The sequence below is a fragment of the Natrix helvetica genome (genome assembly GCF_964273705.1).
Source record: "Natrix helvetica genome assembly, chromosome: 3".
Taxonomy (NCBI): domain Eukaryota; kingdom Metazoa; phylum Chordata; class Lepidosauria; order Squamata; family Natricidae; genus Natrix; species Natrix helvetica.
In genome coordinates this window covers 48,421,347-48,437,650 of record NC_138549.1, presented here as the reverse complement: position 1 = coordinate 48,437,650, position 16,304 = coordinate 48,421,347, and the positions used below count along the sequence as shown (strand labels likewise).

Sequence of the window (16,304 nt, the reverse complement as noted above, 5' to 3'; positions counted from 1 at the left end):
GAAAACCGACTCTATTCCCGTGGTTTTCACCTAATTAAAAGTAAACGTTTTTCACTTTCTCAAAACAATCAGTCACATGGTCCAATCATGATACTGTCCAGTTGCTAGGTGATTTCAGTCTCTTCTTTCTGAGCACCTGCAAGAATGTCCTTGGTTCCCAAGAGGAAGTATTTTGTTTCGACTACAAAACCCAACTATCTCTATTTCCCTCTCCCACTCCCTTTTCTCCAGTGTGTCAGTGCTGAAGTCTCAAAATGGCCTCAGTCAGGTCAGCTTCAGGGCTGACATGCTTAATATTTCAACATTTCCATGCAATGCCAAAAGGAAAACTATCAAAGTATAAAATACTCCTGCTAAAATGCCATTCTAGACTTCCTTGTTGCAATAAGTTGTTTAATAGTCGTCTTTTTCTCTTGTTTTTTTGTAACAAAGACCTGTACTTTATTTTGCATTTCTTCTTTCATTTTCATTTACATCTTTTCATGACTCTTTTTTCATACTTTCCCCAAATAATTCTTGTCACTGTTTATATATTGCCTAGGTAAGCTATAATGCATTCAGAAAGTATTCAGATCCCCTTCACTTTTTTCAATTTTGTTATGTTGCAGCCTGATTCTACTGTTGTAGAACTGTAGCATTTTTTCTAGCTTATCTATACTCAGTACTTCATAATTACAAAGAGAAAACAGAATTTTAGAAATGTCTGTAAATTTATTAAAAAGAAAAACCTGAAATATCACATTGGCATAAGTATTCAGACTCTTTGCAAAAACATTTGAAATTTAGCTCTAGTGTCTCTTGATCGTTGCTGATATGTTTCTACACCTTGATTGGAGTTGACCTGTGGTAAATTAAATTGATTGGACATGATTTGGAAAGGGCACACCTCTCTATACAAGGCCTCACAGCTGACAATGCATACTGTAGCAGAGCAAAAGTCATGAGGTCAAAGGAACTGCCTGCAGAATTTAGGGACAGGATTATTTCAAGGCACAGATCTTGGGAAGGCTACAATAAAATTTCTGCTGCATTGAAGGTTCCTAAGAGCACAGTGGCCACCATAATTCTCAAATGGAAGAAATTTGGTAGGAAAGCTGAATGGAGCAAAGTACAGGGATATCCTCAATGAAAACCTGAGTTCCATAGTACTCAGGATCTCAGACCTGGCCAAAAGTTCACTTTCCAACATGACAATGATCCTAAACACACAGCCAAGACAACAAAGAAGTGGCTTAGGGACAACTCTGTAAATGTTCTAGAGTGGCCCAGCCAGAGCCCTGACTTGAACCCTATTGAACATCTCTGGAGGGACCTGAAAATGGCTGTCCACCAACAGCCACCATCCAACCTGACAGCTTGAGAGGATTTGCAAGGGAGATGGCAGAAAATCCCCCAATCCAGGTGTGCAAAGCTTGTTGTATCATATCAAAAAAGACTTGAGGCTGTAATTACTGCCAAAGGTGTTTCAAAAAAGTACTGAGAGAAGGGTCTGAACATCCTTGTGATATTTCAGTTTTTTTCTTTTTAATAAATTTACAGATATTTCTAAAATCTGTTTTCACTTTGTCATATGGGATACGGAGTGTAAATTAATGAAAAAAATGCATTTCAACAACTGTAGAATCAGGCTGCAGCATAACAAAATTGACAAAAGTGAAGGGAGGTCTGAATACTTTCTGAATGCCAGTATATAGCATATTAAAATAACAGACATTTCATACTTTGCCTAAAAACATCACACATTCTATAGATTTCCTAGGCATTCTATACAATGCCAGCTTTTCACACATTGCCAGTATCATATATACATACCTTTATATAAAAAAGAAACTGTTGATTTAGTAATTAGGCAGATATAACTTAATAACTTCAGTTAATAGAAAATATTAGTTTCTGTTCACTGAATTGGCAACTTAACCAAAAAGATTAAGAATGAAAAAGACTCCTAGTAGTAATTTGTCACTTGAACAACTATTAAACTCACATTATTCAAATATCAATGGCTTTCTTACAGTCTCCTGCTAGTTTACAAACACACTATTTTGTATCATGTTAAAGATTGTAAATGCCCTATTCATATTTCTCACATTGAAAGACAGGTATGACATTTGAAACTTTTGCTTTTCTAATAACATTTTCATTAATAAACTAATAGAACCTTATATTGTTTGACAGTTAGGTCTCTCTAATAATAACTTTAATATAATCTTTATTGCATTCTCAAACGTAAAAATATTCCTGGGGTTTTTTTATGTTCATATAAAAAACTTCAATGCATATACTTTTCTGTAATTTTGAGAAAGAATACTTGAGAAATTGACATGAGTGGAAAAATTATAATACTTTGGAGCATGAATAAGAAATTTGTAACAATTTGGTTAAGTAAAAGCTTCAAATGCATATATTTGCTTGTTTTCTCTTAATTTGATAGGAACCTCCAAAGCCTTCTCAAAATCTTTTAAAGATTGGAATGAAGCTAGAAGCAATAGACAGAAAAAATCCTTATTTAATATGTCCTGCAACTATTGGGGATGTAAGAGGAGATGAAGTTTTTATAACCTTTGATGGTTGGCGTGGAGCATTTGACTATTGGTGTAAATATGATTCTCGAGATATTTTTCCAGTTGGATGGTGTGATTTAACAGGGGATGCACTACAGCCACCAGGAAAAAGTGGTAAGAATCTTTATTGTGTGGTTTGTGTTTAACAAAATCGATTAAGCTTTTCAGGTTCCATCTTTATGGTGTATATTCTAAAATTCTAAATACCATAAAATGTAACAAAAAAGTATTTCTCTGGTTTGATTTTAAAAATCACTTAACTTTCACTTTTGGTGGGGCTTACTATATAAAATACAGCCTTATATTGTAAGAATTTCTATATTGGTTTAGGTATTCCAGGGATCCATATACATTAATAAACCATTTCATTTTTAAAGAAATGACAACCACTGAGCTTACCTACTGCCATTCTCTTTCCTCCTCTTTTATGTATGTGTGGGTGAGGAGAAGATTCGTTTGTCGAATTTGTCAATTAACTATTCAAATGAAATAAAGAAGTTGAACTGCTCTATCATTTATTTATTTGGAATATTTTTTCATGCTACTAAGGACATTATATAAGCACTTTTAAAAATAAGGGCAGTAAAATCAATTGAAGTCAGGCACACATTCTTAAACAAATATTGTAGACTGTTTAGCACCCAATATTACAGGTAGTCCTCGAGTTACGAATGTGAGGCTCGTTAAGTGCACATGAGCTTTTTCAGGGTGGGGAAGGCCATGGGGGGGGGGCTACTGATGGAACAGGCCATCTGCCTAAGACCACCCAACCCACTGAAATATCTCATGTTCCCCACAATTCCCCCCCCCCCAACCTGCTGTGCTAGGTTACTTACCTTGTGAAGATCTAGCAAGCACTCTCCTCTCCTACCTCTCAGCTGCATGCACCCCTTTGGGTCTCTGCAGGCCTCACCTGGCAAGTTGCTGGACAAAATGGAATTGCTGAGGGGTGAATCCAGCCCTCTGATGCTGCGTTTGGCCCTCACGGGCCTCCCTTGGTCCCTGGAAGCTCCATTTTGGCCTGCAACAGACTAGGGGAGGCCTCTGGATGCTCGAACAGAGCTTCTGAGGGGCGGATCCACCCCTCAGAAGCTCAATTTTGACTGGCAACGTGCAGGACAAATGCCTCTGTGGTTGTTTGTAAGGGCAAACAACTGCTGTGGTGCTGCAAGATTCGTAGTTTCGGGCTTGTTCACAAACACGTAACTTCAAATGTTCGCTAAGGGAACGCTTGTAACCCGGGTATTACCTGTATTAAAAGTTCAAGAAATGGAGTTATTTGTAAGGCAGGATCAATGGGGTCTCTTTTCTTTTCCTATGTTCTATACCCAGATGGAATGTTAAAATCTATATTTTGACTATACATTCTAGCTTTCTCTCCCCTCTCTACCTTTGCCCACTGTCTAGTTTTACAGCTATTTGTTCTAACCCCTGTCTCTTTTCCCCAGCTATCTTGCTGTTTCTCCAATTCCCTTTTAAAATGTTTTCTTCTTGTTGTAATTCTCTATTCCCTATTAATTTTAATAATATCTGCTCATTGTTGTCTTCTTCTTGTTGGTTTCTTGGTTCTGCTATCTCCTCCGCTTCATCTGGTAGCTCCATTCTTTCCTCAGTATCCTGGTCTTTATTCTTTGTTCCTTGTATTATATTTTCCAATTTTTTGGTTTATATGATCAAATATTTGCATCATCTCCTTATATTGTTCCTTTATAAAATCCTTAATGCTTTGATACATCAGCTCCATTCCATTGTCTCCACTGAACTCTATTTTAGGTTACGTTTTTGCTTAACAAGCCTCCTTTTGAGTCAATTGTCCAGAAATTATTAGAATCACAATTTTAAATGTCAAATCAACAAGCAGTCAATCCAATTAAAAAGAATAACAAGGGGTTATCTACATCTCTTCCAATCACATTTATTTGTTCAATAATATGAAGGGGTCTTCTGGCTAAAGTTCTTATTTGTATAACTCTGTTTTTAAAATGAGTACTTGTAATCCAGCATATATAAATGATTGTTCCCAGAGTTGCACGGTTCTTCTTTTAGCAGCAGATGGCGCTGTAGCTTCAACTTGCTACAGTCTCTCTCTATTATTGTTGACAATTCCGATTTTAGTTATTTCAAATTATAAATCCAATAAGTGGGCAGAGAAAAAAAGAAAAGCTCAGGATCTAATTCCAGCATTAACAATGCCTTTTCGATACCGCGTCTTTAACTTTGAGAGTTCAATTTTGTTTTCCTTGGTTTTTTTAACAATTTAAAAAAAAAATCTTCATTTCTCCAGTATTTTTTTAACACTCTTGTAAGCCACTGGCAAATAGTTCTAAATATGCTTCCCCCTTGCATTCCTTGGGGTCATTTTTCAATTTAAATAATCTCTCACCACTACTCGCTTTCTCCGCTCCAGTGCAGTCTTAGGTGTTCAGGCTGTCCCCCGGCTTCATGGCAACCATGTTTGTTGCCACTGCTCCTCGTCTTCAGATGAGGGGGCTTTCCTAGTCAGGGAAGAGAGATGCAGCTCTCCTCGACTAGCCAGGTTGTTCCCCTTTACTTCACCACTCCTCCAGAGTGGCTACGGCTCAATTTGAGCCCTCTGACGAGGAGATATTGGCTCAGCGCCACATGCTTGCGGTCCTCGCTTCCGAAGGCTCTGGAAGTACCGATCTTTTGCTTCCTGAACTCCATGATTTGCCAAATAAATTTGGATTTATTGCTGTTCAGCCATGGGGCAGACAAAACTGGTCTGGACTAATTGCAGCCAGAGGCTATTTGAGGCATTGTGAGGGTTTCGCACCTATTTGGGAGAACCAGTTGTTAACTTTCTAAGCAGTTCAGAGAACCGGTTGTTGGAAGAAATCTCCTTTTGTTTTTTTCCACTTTACAGGACTAATCCTGTAAGAAAGGCAGGAAGGAAACATTCTGGTGTTGTTTCTAGCCTAATCTTTATTGCCCTGATTACAGAAACTGCCTCTCCGGTTAACCCTTATTACATTGTAACAGCTAAAGCGAAGCGCGCATCGATATGAGTCATGCTGAGTTGACCACGCCCACTCAGTCACATGACCACCGAGCCACACCTACCCAGCTGGTTATTAGGGCAGAGAACTGGTTGTTAAATTATTTGAATCCCACCACTGGTCATCACATATACTTTTGACACTGATAATTGTTTCCTTTGTGTTTTGAAATTTATTGACCTAACAGGTTTTGACATTTTAGAATAATCTGGCTAGTAATAATACAACACAATACAATACAATAGTAGAGTTGGAAGGGATCTTGGAGGTCTTCTAGTCCAACCCCCTGCCTAGGCAGGAAACCCTTTACCGTTTCAGACAAATAGCTATCCAACATCTTCTTAAAGACTTCCAGTGTTGGGGCATTCACAACTTCTGGAGGCAAGCTGTTCCACTGATTAATTGTTCTAACTGTCAGGAAATTTCTCCTCAGTTCTAAGTTGCTTCTCTCCTTGATTAGTTTCCACCCATTGCTTCTTGTTCTACCCTCAGGTGCCTTGGAGAATAGTTTGACTCCCTCTTCTTTGTGGCAACCCCTGAGATATTGGAACAATGCTATCATGTCTCCCCTAGTCCTTCTTTCTCTTAAACTAAACATACCCAGTTCCTGCAACCGTTCTTCATATGTTTTAGTCTCCAGTCCTCTAATCATCTTTGTTGCTCTTCTCTGCACTCTTTCTAGAGTCTCCACATCTTTTTTACATCGTGGTGACCAGAACTGAATGCAGTATTCCAAGTGTGGTCTTACTAAGGCATTATAAAGTGGTATTAACACTTCACGTGACCTTGATAATATCCCTCTGTTGATGCAGCCTAGAACTGTTGGCTTTTTTGGCAGCTGTTGCACACTGCTGGCTCATATTTAAATGGTTGTCCACTAGGAGTCCAAGATCCCTTTCACAGTTACTACTACTGAGCAAGGTACCACCTATACCAGTGATGGCGAACCTTTTTTGGCTTGCGAGCCACAAGTGGGGGGAGCGCAGGGGGGTTGAGTGCGGGCGTGCCGCACCCATAATGCAACGCGCGATCCCCCAGTGCGCATGCGCACACAACGCGCGACCCCCCCATTTTTACATTTTTTTTGCCCTCCCCAGGCTCCAGGGGCTTTATAGGAGCCTGGGGAGGGCGAAAAGAGCCTCCCCCGACCCCCCGGAGGCCCTCCAGAGGCTTCAGGGACTGTCCGGAGGCTTCCCTGAAGCCTTCGGAGCACTTAAAACCACCCTCCGAGCAAACCGGAAGTGACTTCCGGGTTGCTCGGAGGGTCGTTTTAAGCACTCCGAAGGCATCAGGGAAGCCTCGGACAGTCCCTGAAGCCTTTGGAACGCTTAAAACCACCCTCCGAGCAACCCGGAAGTCACAACAAAAATGGAATGCACAGGTATAGGTCCGTGATGGCGAACCTATGGCACTTGGAGCCATTTGTCAGGGCACAAAGAGCCTCGGGGGGGGGGGGGCGGGGGAGGCTCTTTTCGCCCTCCCCAGGCTCCTATAAAGCCTCTGGAGCCTGGGGAAGGCGAAAAATAGCATTTAAAAAGGTGAACTCAGCTGGCCAGCGCACACATGCGTGCTAGCCAGCTGACAGGGCAGCGCCTCGCGTGCCCTGACAAATGGCTCCGCGTGCCACTTGTGGCACGCGTGCCATAGGTTCGCCATCACGGACCTATACCTGTGCATTCCATTTTTGTTGCCTAAATGTAGAACCTTACTCTTTTCACCATTGAATTTCATTTTATTAGATAGTGCCCAATGTTCAAGTTTGTCAAGATCCTTCTGTATCTTTAGCCTATCTTCTGGAGTGTTGGCTATTCCTGCCAGCTTGGTGTCATCTGCAAATTTGATGAGTTCCCCATTTATTCCCTCATCCAAATCATTGATGAAGATGTTGAAGAGTACTTGGCCTAAAACAGAGCCTTTGGGGTACTCCACTGCATACTTCCCTCCATGTAGATGCAGTTCCATTGAGGACTACACGTTGTGTGTGGTTGGTCAGCCAGTTACGAATCCATCTGGTGGTGATGCTGTCTAACCCACATTCTTCTACTTTATCTAGTAGTTGGTTATGGTCTACCTTATCAAAAGCCTTACTGAAGTCCAAGTAAACTATATCGACGGCATTCCTCTGGTCCACTAATTTTGTCACATTATCAAAGAATGCAATAAGATTAGTCTGGCATGATCTGTTTTTGACAAATCCATGTTGGCTTTTGGCTATTACTTTGTTTGCTTCTAGGTGTTCGCAAATTCGTTGTTTGATTATTTTTTCCAGAATCTTTCCTGGTATTGAGGTCTGGTAATTTGGTAATAAACTGGTAATTTGACAGTAACCCAAACATCTTCATACTATATAACTTTTAACAATTGGTATTTATTTACCAGGTATGTTGTAAAGAAATCAATCTTACAGTATTTTAAACAGATTTATTGCTTTGTTCTTGAGATGTATTTGTGTGCATTTGCCTAGTGTAATAATTTCTTGTATATTTGCTGTATTGATATTTCTTGTATGATAACCACTTTTAAAATGGATAACACTATTAAGGGTTATGTTTATTCGTTTTGCTTATTCTATACTTCTTGTCCCAAGATGCTTTGTGTACTTATCTGTACTTATTTTATAAATATTGCAGACTATCAAGCAATGTGAGCTATTATCATTTATTGTTAATCATTTTTTAATTTGTCAAAACTAATGTCAAATTACACAAGGTGATTATTTAGGGTTTAATTTTGCTTGAGTGAACTTTATAGATCCCATCTGAATCCTACATACCAATATGAAGTATTTATTTTGTCTTATTTTTAAATAAAAAGACAAAACATATCAAACAGCAACTTAAATGTAAAATGCATGTTAGTAATTAATTAGTAATGTGGGAATAAAAGAAATGTATTTAGAAATGCATAATTTTATCATTGTTTATTATTTATATGTATTTAATTCTTAACGTGCCTGCTGACCTCATTACATTGCTTTTTGACAAAATTAATTGCTAATGTGAGGCTTTCTTCCAGATAGGAAATTATTATGGATATAGAAAAGCTAAAACTGTCCTCCTTCATCCACAGTTTCTCTTGATCCACTTAGGTTCAGTTCACTTGGTTTAAGTAAAAAAAAATCTTAAACACTAGTTACATTTTTAAAGTAATCTGTAGTTTGGCCTTAAGTTCTATAATATCCCAGCTGGAGTTCCCAAGGCTGGGAGGTGGGAAAAGAGCCAGGACTTTAGTTGTGCCTCCAGAAAGTTTTATGTACAGAAATAAGATTTTATTAGCATACAAACAAAGGTACCCTGGCAAATTTCTGGATAAGAAAACAGGCCTTCCTTATCTTGCAGAAAAGTTAGTAAAAAATTAATTCATCATTGATTGTAAACCTCTTTTAAAGTATTACTGAATTTTAAAAAAATATTTGAGGATCCTGTTGGTTGGATATTACTTTAACAATCCATAAAGATGGTCCATGTGTCTTTCCACAGTTTCTAGCACAAAGAATAATATCAAAGCACAGACCTCTCCTTCCAAAGGAACTCGGAGCTCAATGCAGTCTCCCCCGAAATCAGCTTCACCTGTTCCAACTGCCAAAGGCAGGAAACTCACTCGGGCAAAACCACTGGCTCCATCCACCGTCCTTAGGAAAGTCCAGTCTCCTAAAAATATTCCAGTAGTCAAAAACATTTCTCACAAAGAAAACCTCAAAAAAAGGAAAAATGACTTAAAACCAGGAAGAAAAGTTAGTATAATTTTTTATCATAGGTGGGATAGTCTGTTTTGTTGATTAATAACTTGCATTCTCCTGCCCCATGTGTGAAAGTTTCTTTACCGAATCTACTTTTCCTAGATTTATTATTTTTTGAAAGTTGTTTCCAAAGTGTTCTGTTGCTGTCCCAGTGCAGAATATGATTTGTAAATTACATATTTTATTATTTTAATGTAACAGCATTGGCATATTTACTTGGTCTTAAATTGCCAGGGTTTAAAATCTTTCTGAGCTACTAATTTTTCTTAATCCAAAAGTGTCTGCTCTCCCACCCCAAGTCTTCATATTTTCTTTGTCCCTTGTTTCTATAATGCAGATAAGCTAAACTTGATCAATTTTATATTACAATTTTATACGAGAACACACACACACACACACACACACACACACACACTTTTAAAGGAACTTCTTTTCAGTGGGAGGTATTTAAAGAAAGTGGGAATAGAATGTTTGTCCCATAGATGAGCATGATTCTGTAAGTGGTCAAAATGATATTTACTATATTTATACAATCTAGTTTTAAAAAATTGCTGAGGCAGATATTTATAACAGTTGACTAAATCTGCCAAATATGTTTCTTTCAATATAGGGCTGGTTGTCGTTTTATTTGATGGCCTGGCTTCTGAAAGCTCTCATCTGGTTGCTAGTTTTAGCTGAGATCATGTTTTTGCCTCTTCTGGAGAATCTCAGATCAGGAATAAACTCTAAATCTACAACATATTTTGTGCTTGTTTGACATAATTAACTGTATCAAAATCTTGTGTCAACTGATATTGACCAAAATATGATTTGACTATTTGCAAAAATATTTTAATGTAATAAAATATATTATTTTTCAACAGAAAAAAAACATAGCAATGCAACCTCTCGTCTTTTCTCCTATTTCTGCAACAGTCGACAATAGCAGCCCCCCGATATACAGAGAGGCACCTGCTATCACTGGTACATCAGCTGTTATTTCAACAGGTAAATGTACCTATTTAAAAAAATCTCACGGGGTCAAATTCTGATGATTCCTCAATTTACTCTAAGGTACTACAGTGTTTTAGAGGCACAAAAACAAGTCTGAAAGTAGCTATGAGGCTTTGCACTGGATATGCATTCCCATTTTACATCAATTTGAAAAATATAGAATATGTGTTATCAATTTCTAAAGCAATACTTTATGCAAGTGCCGGTGTGTATTAAACATTATAATGTATATGGTGTTAAATGGAACTCAGGTTGTGCAGTTTTGGAAATCTGCTATTTCTTCTGTGGCATTATTTTCTGTTTCACTAAGGATCAGCAGATAGTACCTTAGATGAATAATGCTATTTCTCCCCCAAACTTTCTTTAGTGTACCTGTGTATTTTCTGATCTCCTGATAATAAATTATTTTTTCACAGCTATTTTCTTGTTTTTTAAATTTCTGTGCAACTACTAAGCAACTTTTCTACATTTTTCTTTTACTCTCTTACTTGTTTAAGTGTTCTTTCCAACTTCTATAGTCTTGCTTTCAAAGTTCCCTTTTCTTTTTTATCCCTATTGATTGTGTTTCCTGGCTATGCGTACCTTTATTATCCTTGTCCCTGTATCATTTTTTCTAAACAACCTTTTTATCTTTCTATTTTAGTTTACCCAGAGCAGAAAGAAATAATTTATTTCCTACTGCTAATCATTGTTTGGCATCTTTGGTTCTTTTTTAGTCCAGCTGTTTAGTTGTTTTGTTTTAAATTGTAGATAACTTCTTTGAAGATTCTATGCTGTGAATGCATTCAGTGTAATTTTGACAAATATTTGCATATTCCCTATAAGGTTTTGGAAGTCAAATCTCTGGGGAGGGATGAGGGGAGCAGATGTTTGATAAAGGAGAACAAAATGAAGACTGATAAGTTTAATTGAAGGGATTCTATTTTCTGTTTAATTCTGGAAAATGTAGCAAAAAACAGGATTAGAAGTGCAATCAATGTGACCATGTACTCAAGGTGGACATTGTGGTTCATCTGAATGTATCCTGTAAGTGAAAATTTGGGATTCCAGTTCCTTTCGGTGTTAAAAAGGAAAGCAAGAATTTCTTGGGTAAGAAAAATTGGTAGAGAATGACCATTGGCTTACCTGAATGGTCATTCTCTGGGCGCTGCTGGAGAGTTCAAGCATGGGTTAAATACAGTCTATCTGCCCTAGGACTGAGTAGATTTTTCTTTAACCACGCCTCCTTTGCCTTATTGAGGCCAGTTTAAAAACAAAGGTCTTATCCGCTGCAAGACGCCCTTCAGGATCCTAACCGTGACAAAAGGTCTTGGACACCTAGCTAAATCCTGGGCGGGGTTGGACTCTCCTGCAGAGCCCAGAGAACGACCATTCAGGTAAGCCAATGGTCATTCTCCCGTGCGCTGCTTGGAGAGTCCAAGCATGGGACATACCCAAGCTATTGTGTCCCAGGGTGGGAAGAGTTTGTGTCCAGATTGTCCGGAGCCGAGGCAACTTTCTGCAAAACACGTCTTCCAAAGGAGGCTGAGGCAAAGGTGTCAATTTTGTACTTTCTAATGAATGCAGTGGGGGATGCCCACGTAGCTACTCTGCAAATGTCAATGATGGACGCTTGGGTCGCCCACACTGCTGTAGTGGCAGAACTCCTTGTGGAGTGTGCCGTCACCCGACCTAGTATGGCTCTACCCTGATGTTCATAGGCCATCTTGATGCAGGCCCGCAGCCAACGTCCAATGGTTGAAGATGAGGCTTTGCGGCCCAACGACTCAGGCTGAAATGACACAAAAAATGACTCGGAGTGTCTAAATTCCTTAGTCCTCCTAACATATATGGGAACAGCTTGCCTAATGTCTAGCTTATGCCAAGTACGCTCCCTGGGATGCATAGATCTGGGACAAAAGTTAAGGAGAATCACTTCCTGGGCTCTGTGGAAGTGAATGTTCATCTTGGGGATAAAGAGGTCGAGTCTCAAGATGACCCCGATCAGTATGTATTATACACAGTTCCTCCCTGACTGAGAGAGCCGCAAGCTCTGAGACCCTTCTAGCAGACGTAATTGCAACTAGAAAGGCAGTCTTAAGAGTCAAATGGCGAAGACTGGCAGTCCGAATTGGCTCGAACGGTGCGTTCGTCAGGGCTCGCAGAACAAACGGCAGATTCCAAGAAGGATATCTGTGTATAGTCTGAGGACGGATATTGGCCATGCCCTCCAGGAAACTCTTGACCTGAGGCTGTTGGCTCAGGGATTGGGATGAACCTCTAGCGAGGATGGTGGACAAGGCACCCTGCTGTCAAAGGGTGTTGGGCGCCAGTCCTTTGTCCAAACCATCCTGAAGGAAGTCTAGCAGTTGCAGTATGGAAGCTGAAATGTCTCTGATACCTTGCTCTTTGCACCAGGTTGAAAAGGCAACCCATGTCGCATCATATATTCGTGTAATGGATGGCCTTCTGGACGCTTGAATAGTCTTGATGACCTTGTCAGAAAGATTCTGCTTCCTCAGGAGCTCCCCCTGATGGCTAATTAGAGCCACTGGGGGTCCAGATGCAGATGGCCCCCTGGCTGAGGGAGATCTGCTCCTGAGGAATCCTCCATGGTTTCTGGATGGAGAGGCTGACAAGGTCCGTGTACCAGGACCTCCTGGGCCAATGTGGGGCCACAAGGAGGATCTCCGCTTCCTCTGCTAGGAGTTTGGTTACTACCTGCGGAATAAGTGGGGGTGGAGGAAATGCATAGAGGAGTCCTGAGGGCCACTTGCACCTCAGCGCATCCGTCCCCTCCGCCTGGGGCGAGTGGTAACGGAAAAGAACCTTGGCAGGTGTGTATTGGCATGAGTAGAAAATAAGTCTACTTGCAGTTGGCCGAATCTCTGAACTATCTGTTGGAACAGATCTGGATGCAGAAGCCACTCGGAGTTGTCGATTGTCTGCCGGCTCAGCCAGTCTGCCTTCATGTTGTTTGTCCCAGATATATGATCTGCTCTGATGGACGCTAGGTGGCGTTCCACCCACCTGCCCAGAGACTCCGCTTCTGTCATGAGTCTCCTGGAGTGGGTGCCGCCCTGCCGGTTTATGTGGGCCTTTGTTCCTATGTTATATGTTAGTAACAGTACATGGCGGCCCACAATCTGTGCTGAAAAACAGCGTAGGGCGAGCCAGGCAGCCCCCAGCTCCAGCCAATTTATGTTGTGAGCTGCCTCCCTTTGCATCCATCTGTCCTGCGTCAGCTGTCCTTGACAATGTGCCCCTATCCATAGAGGCTTGCATCTGAGGTCACCATGACTCTTTTGGGCTCCTTGAACTGGCACCCCTTCTCTACTGCTGTCAACTGCCACCATCTGAGGGAGCGGATCACCTTCTGCGGGGGACGAACTCGTCTTGGAGAGTTGCTGTCCTTTGACCTCTGCATTGGCAGAAGGAATCACTGTAGTTCCCTGGCATGAAGACGCGCCCAGGGAACTACCTTTAGGCAGGATATCATGATGACGAGAAGTTGCGAGAGTTTGATGATCGGCACTGACCTGAGCTGCCAGCATTGACGAACTCTGCTCCTGAGATTGTGCAGACGGTCTGGAGATAGAAACACCTGACAAGAAACCGAGTCTATGATGGTGCCTAAGTGCTGAATTTGTGTGGTCAGCTCAAGATGGTTCTTCTTCCGATTTACCGAGAAGCCATGCTGTTGCAGGGTGCGTATGGTCACTTGAACGTTCCGCAGGGCTTGGTCGTGGTTCGAGGACTGAATGATGATGTCGTCCAGGTAGCATTCCAATCAAATCGGACTCGACCGGAGGTGAGCCGTCACTGCAGTCAGAAGCTTTGTGAAGGTCCTGGGTGCGGACGAGAGGCTGAAGGGCAGAGCCCTATACTGGCAATTTCTCCCATCGTAGTGGAACCACAGGAACTTGAACGTCCCGCAGGGCTTGGTTGTGGTTCGAGGACTGAATGATGATGTCGTCCAGGTAGCATTCCAGTCAAATCGGACTCGACCGGAGGTGAGCCGCCACTGCAGTCAGAAGCTTTGTGAAGGTCCTGGGTGTGGATGAGAGGCCAAAGGGCAGAGCCCTATACTGGCAATTCCTCCCATCGTAGTGGAACCACAGGAACTTCCTGTGCGACGCATGAATGGGAACGTGCAGGTAAGCTTCTTTTAAGTCTATGGAGGTGAGTAGCCTTATGCAGTCCAGGATGAACTGGAGGGACTGCAACTTGAAGTGCTTGTAGGCCAGATGCTGATTCAGGCGCTTCAAGTCCAAGATGGCCCTCCACCCCCCTGAGCTCTTGGGAACCAGAAAAAGAATGGAGTAGAACCCCTTCCTTTCCTGTTCCAGCGGCACAGGTTCTATGGCCTTTATTTGCAGAAGATGACGAATCTCTGCCTGCATGAGGGACCTCTTTAGGGAGTTCTTGGGAGTTGGGCAGTGAATGAAGGTCCGCTGGGAAAATAACAGAAATTCTAAGACTAGACCCCTCCTGATTGTATTGAGAACCCATGAGTCTGTGGTAATTTCCTCCCATTTGTCGGCATAAAGTTGTAGCCAGCCACCTATGGGAGAGATGCGCTGGTGGTCACTTGTTGCGTCTGAATTGGCAGGAGTTGGAACCACCACAAAATGGCTTCCGAAAGGAATGCTGTTGTTGCCTACCCCATGTTCCAAAGGAGTTTCTATCTTGACTCCTGTCACCTGTCTGAGAATAGGGTCTCTGGTAGGAAGAGGAGGTGGACGCCTGAGCGGGCTCCTGCGTTCGAAAGGCCTGTTTCCTAAATGAACCGGAACTTTTCCTCTCATTTTTCTTAAGAGTGGCCAGAAGGACCTTTCGTTTGTCCTTTGTCTCGATCATAAATTTGTCCAGGGCATCACCAAAAAGCTTTCCCCTTTGAAGGGAGCAGAAGCCAGCTTCTACATTGCTTTCATGTCCGCCTGCCAGTGGCGAAGCCTCAGCAGGCGGCGCGAAGTTACATTGGATGCCAACACGCGGGACACGAACTTCACCACGTTCAACGAGGCGTTGGCCGAATATTCCACTGCGGTGATAATCTTACTGAGATCGTGACGCCACCGAGATCCCTCAGAAGGAGGTTTGGATTTCAATTGTCTCAGCCAGAGAAGGGAAGCCCTGGTGAAGAAGGTGGCTGAGGTGGATGCCTTGATTGCCCAAGAGGCTGCCTGATGCGTTTTATTACAAGCCTTTTCGGCTCTTTTGTCTTCCGCCTTGAGACCGTCCAGTAGGTCCGCCGGCAGGTTCGAGTTGGAAGTCAAGGAGACCACCGGGGCATCCACCTCAGGCAACTTCAAAATATCCTCCATCCTAGTCTCTACAGAATACAGATTTTTATCCCCACTGCTGGGATTGGTTAGAGTACCGGGCCATTGTCGTTGGACAACATCCATGAATAAGTCTGGAACCGGAATCAGTTCCTGAGTTGGAGCATTCTCCTTGAAAAGACCCTCTTTGGGGTCCTTAGAGGAGGAAGATATTACAGTCGTACCCTTAGGAGTTGACCCTAGCTCGTTGGAGGCTTTGGCCTTGTGTAAAATGGCCTTAAATAAGGATGGTTTAAATAATCCGGTGAAAGCGGGCTTATTGGGAGGAAGGTCTTCATCCTCTGATAATTGGAATTCCTCGGCCTCCTCCCAGACCAATTACTCTGTGGCAACTGTGGTGCCAGGAGAGGCTGGGGCCTGGTCCCTGACCTGAACTGGGGGCGGTCCTGATTTAGATGTTATTGCAGCACGGGCATCCTTCTGCCGAATCCCCTCGGCTATGCCCTGGGAGATGGCTTGGGCAATCACTTCTTTCATCTCTGCAGACAGGGCTGGGCCTTTATCCTCCAGGTCGAGCCCTAGATGGAACGAGACGGCCTCTGTTCCTAACCAAACCAGCTCCCTCCTCCGCTGGGAAGATGCTCTGAAAGGGTTCCAGTTCCTCCCTGAGTGACGAACTGGGCGATTCAGGATAGCCCCAGGAGGCATCGGGGGTGGAATCCCGCGACTC

General features: G+C 42.1%; 1 protein-coding gene across 8 annotated transcripts in view; it reads left to right on the top strand.

Moving 5' to 3' along the window:
- Positions 1–16,304, top strand: part of SCML2 (Scm polycomb group protein like 2) — a 62,671-nt gene that overhangs the window by 33,488 nt on the left and 12,879 nt on the right. For all 8 annotated transcript variants that reach the window (XM_081948762.1, XM_081948758.1, XM_081948760.1 and 5 more), the window contains 3 exons: positions 2,432–2,675; positions 9,058–9,311; positions 10,181–10,304. In XM_081948762.1, coding sequence (XP_081804888.1) covers positions 2,432–2,675; positions 9,058–9,311; positions 10,181–10,304 — 622 coding nt within the window. The remainder of the gene's footprint in view (positions 1–2,431; positions 2,676–9,057; positions 9,312–10,180; positions 10,305–16,304) is intronic.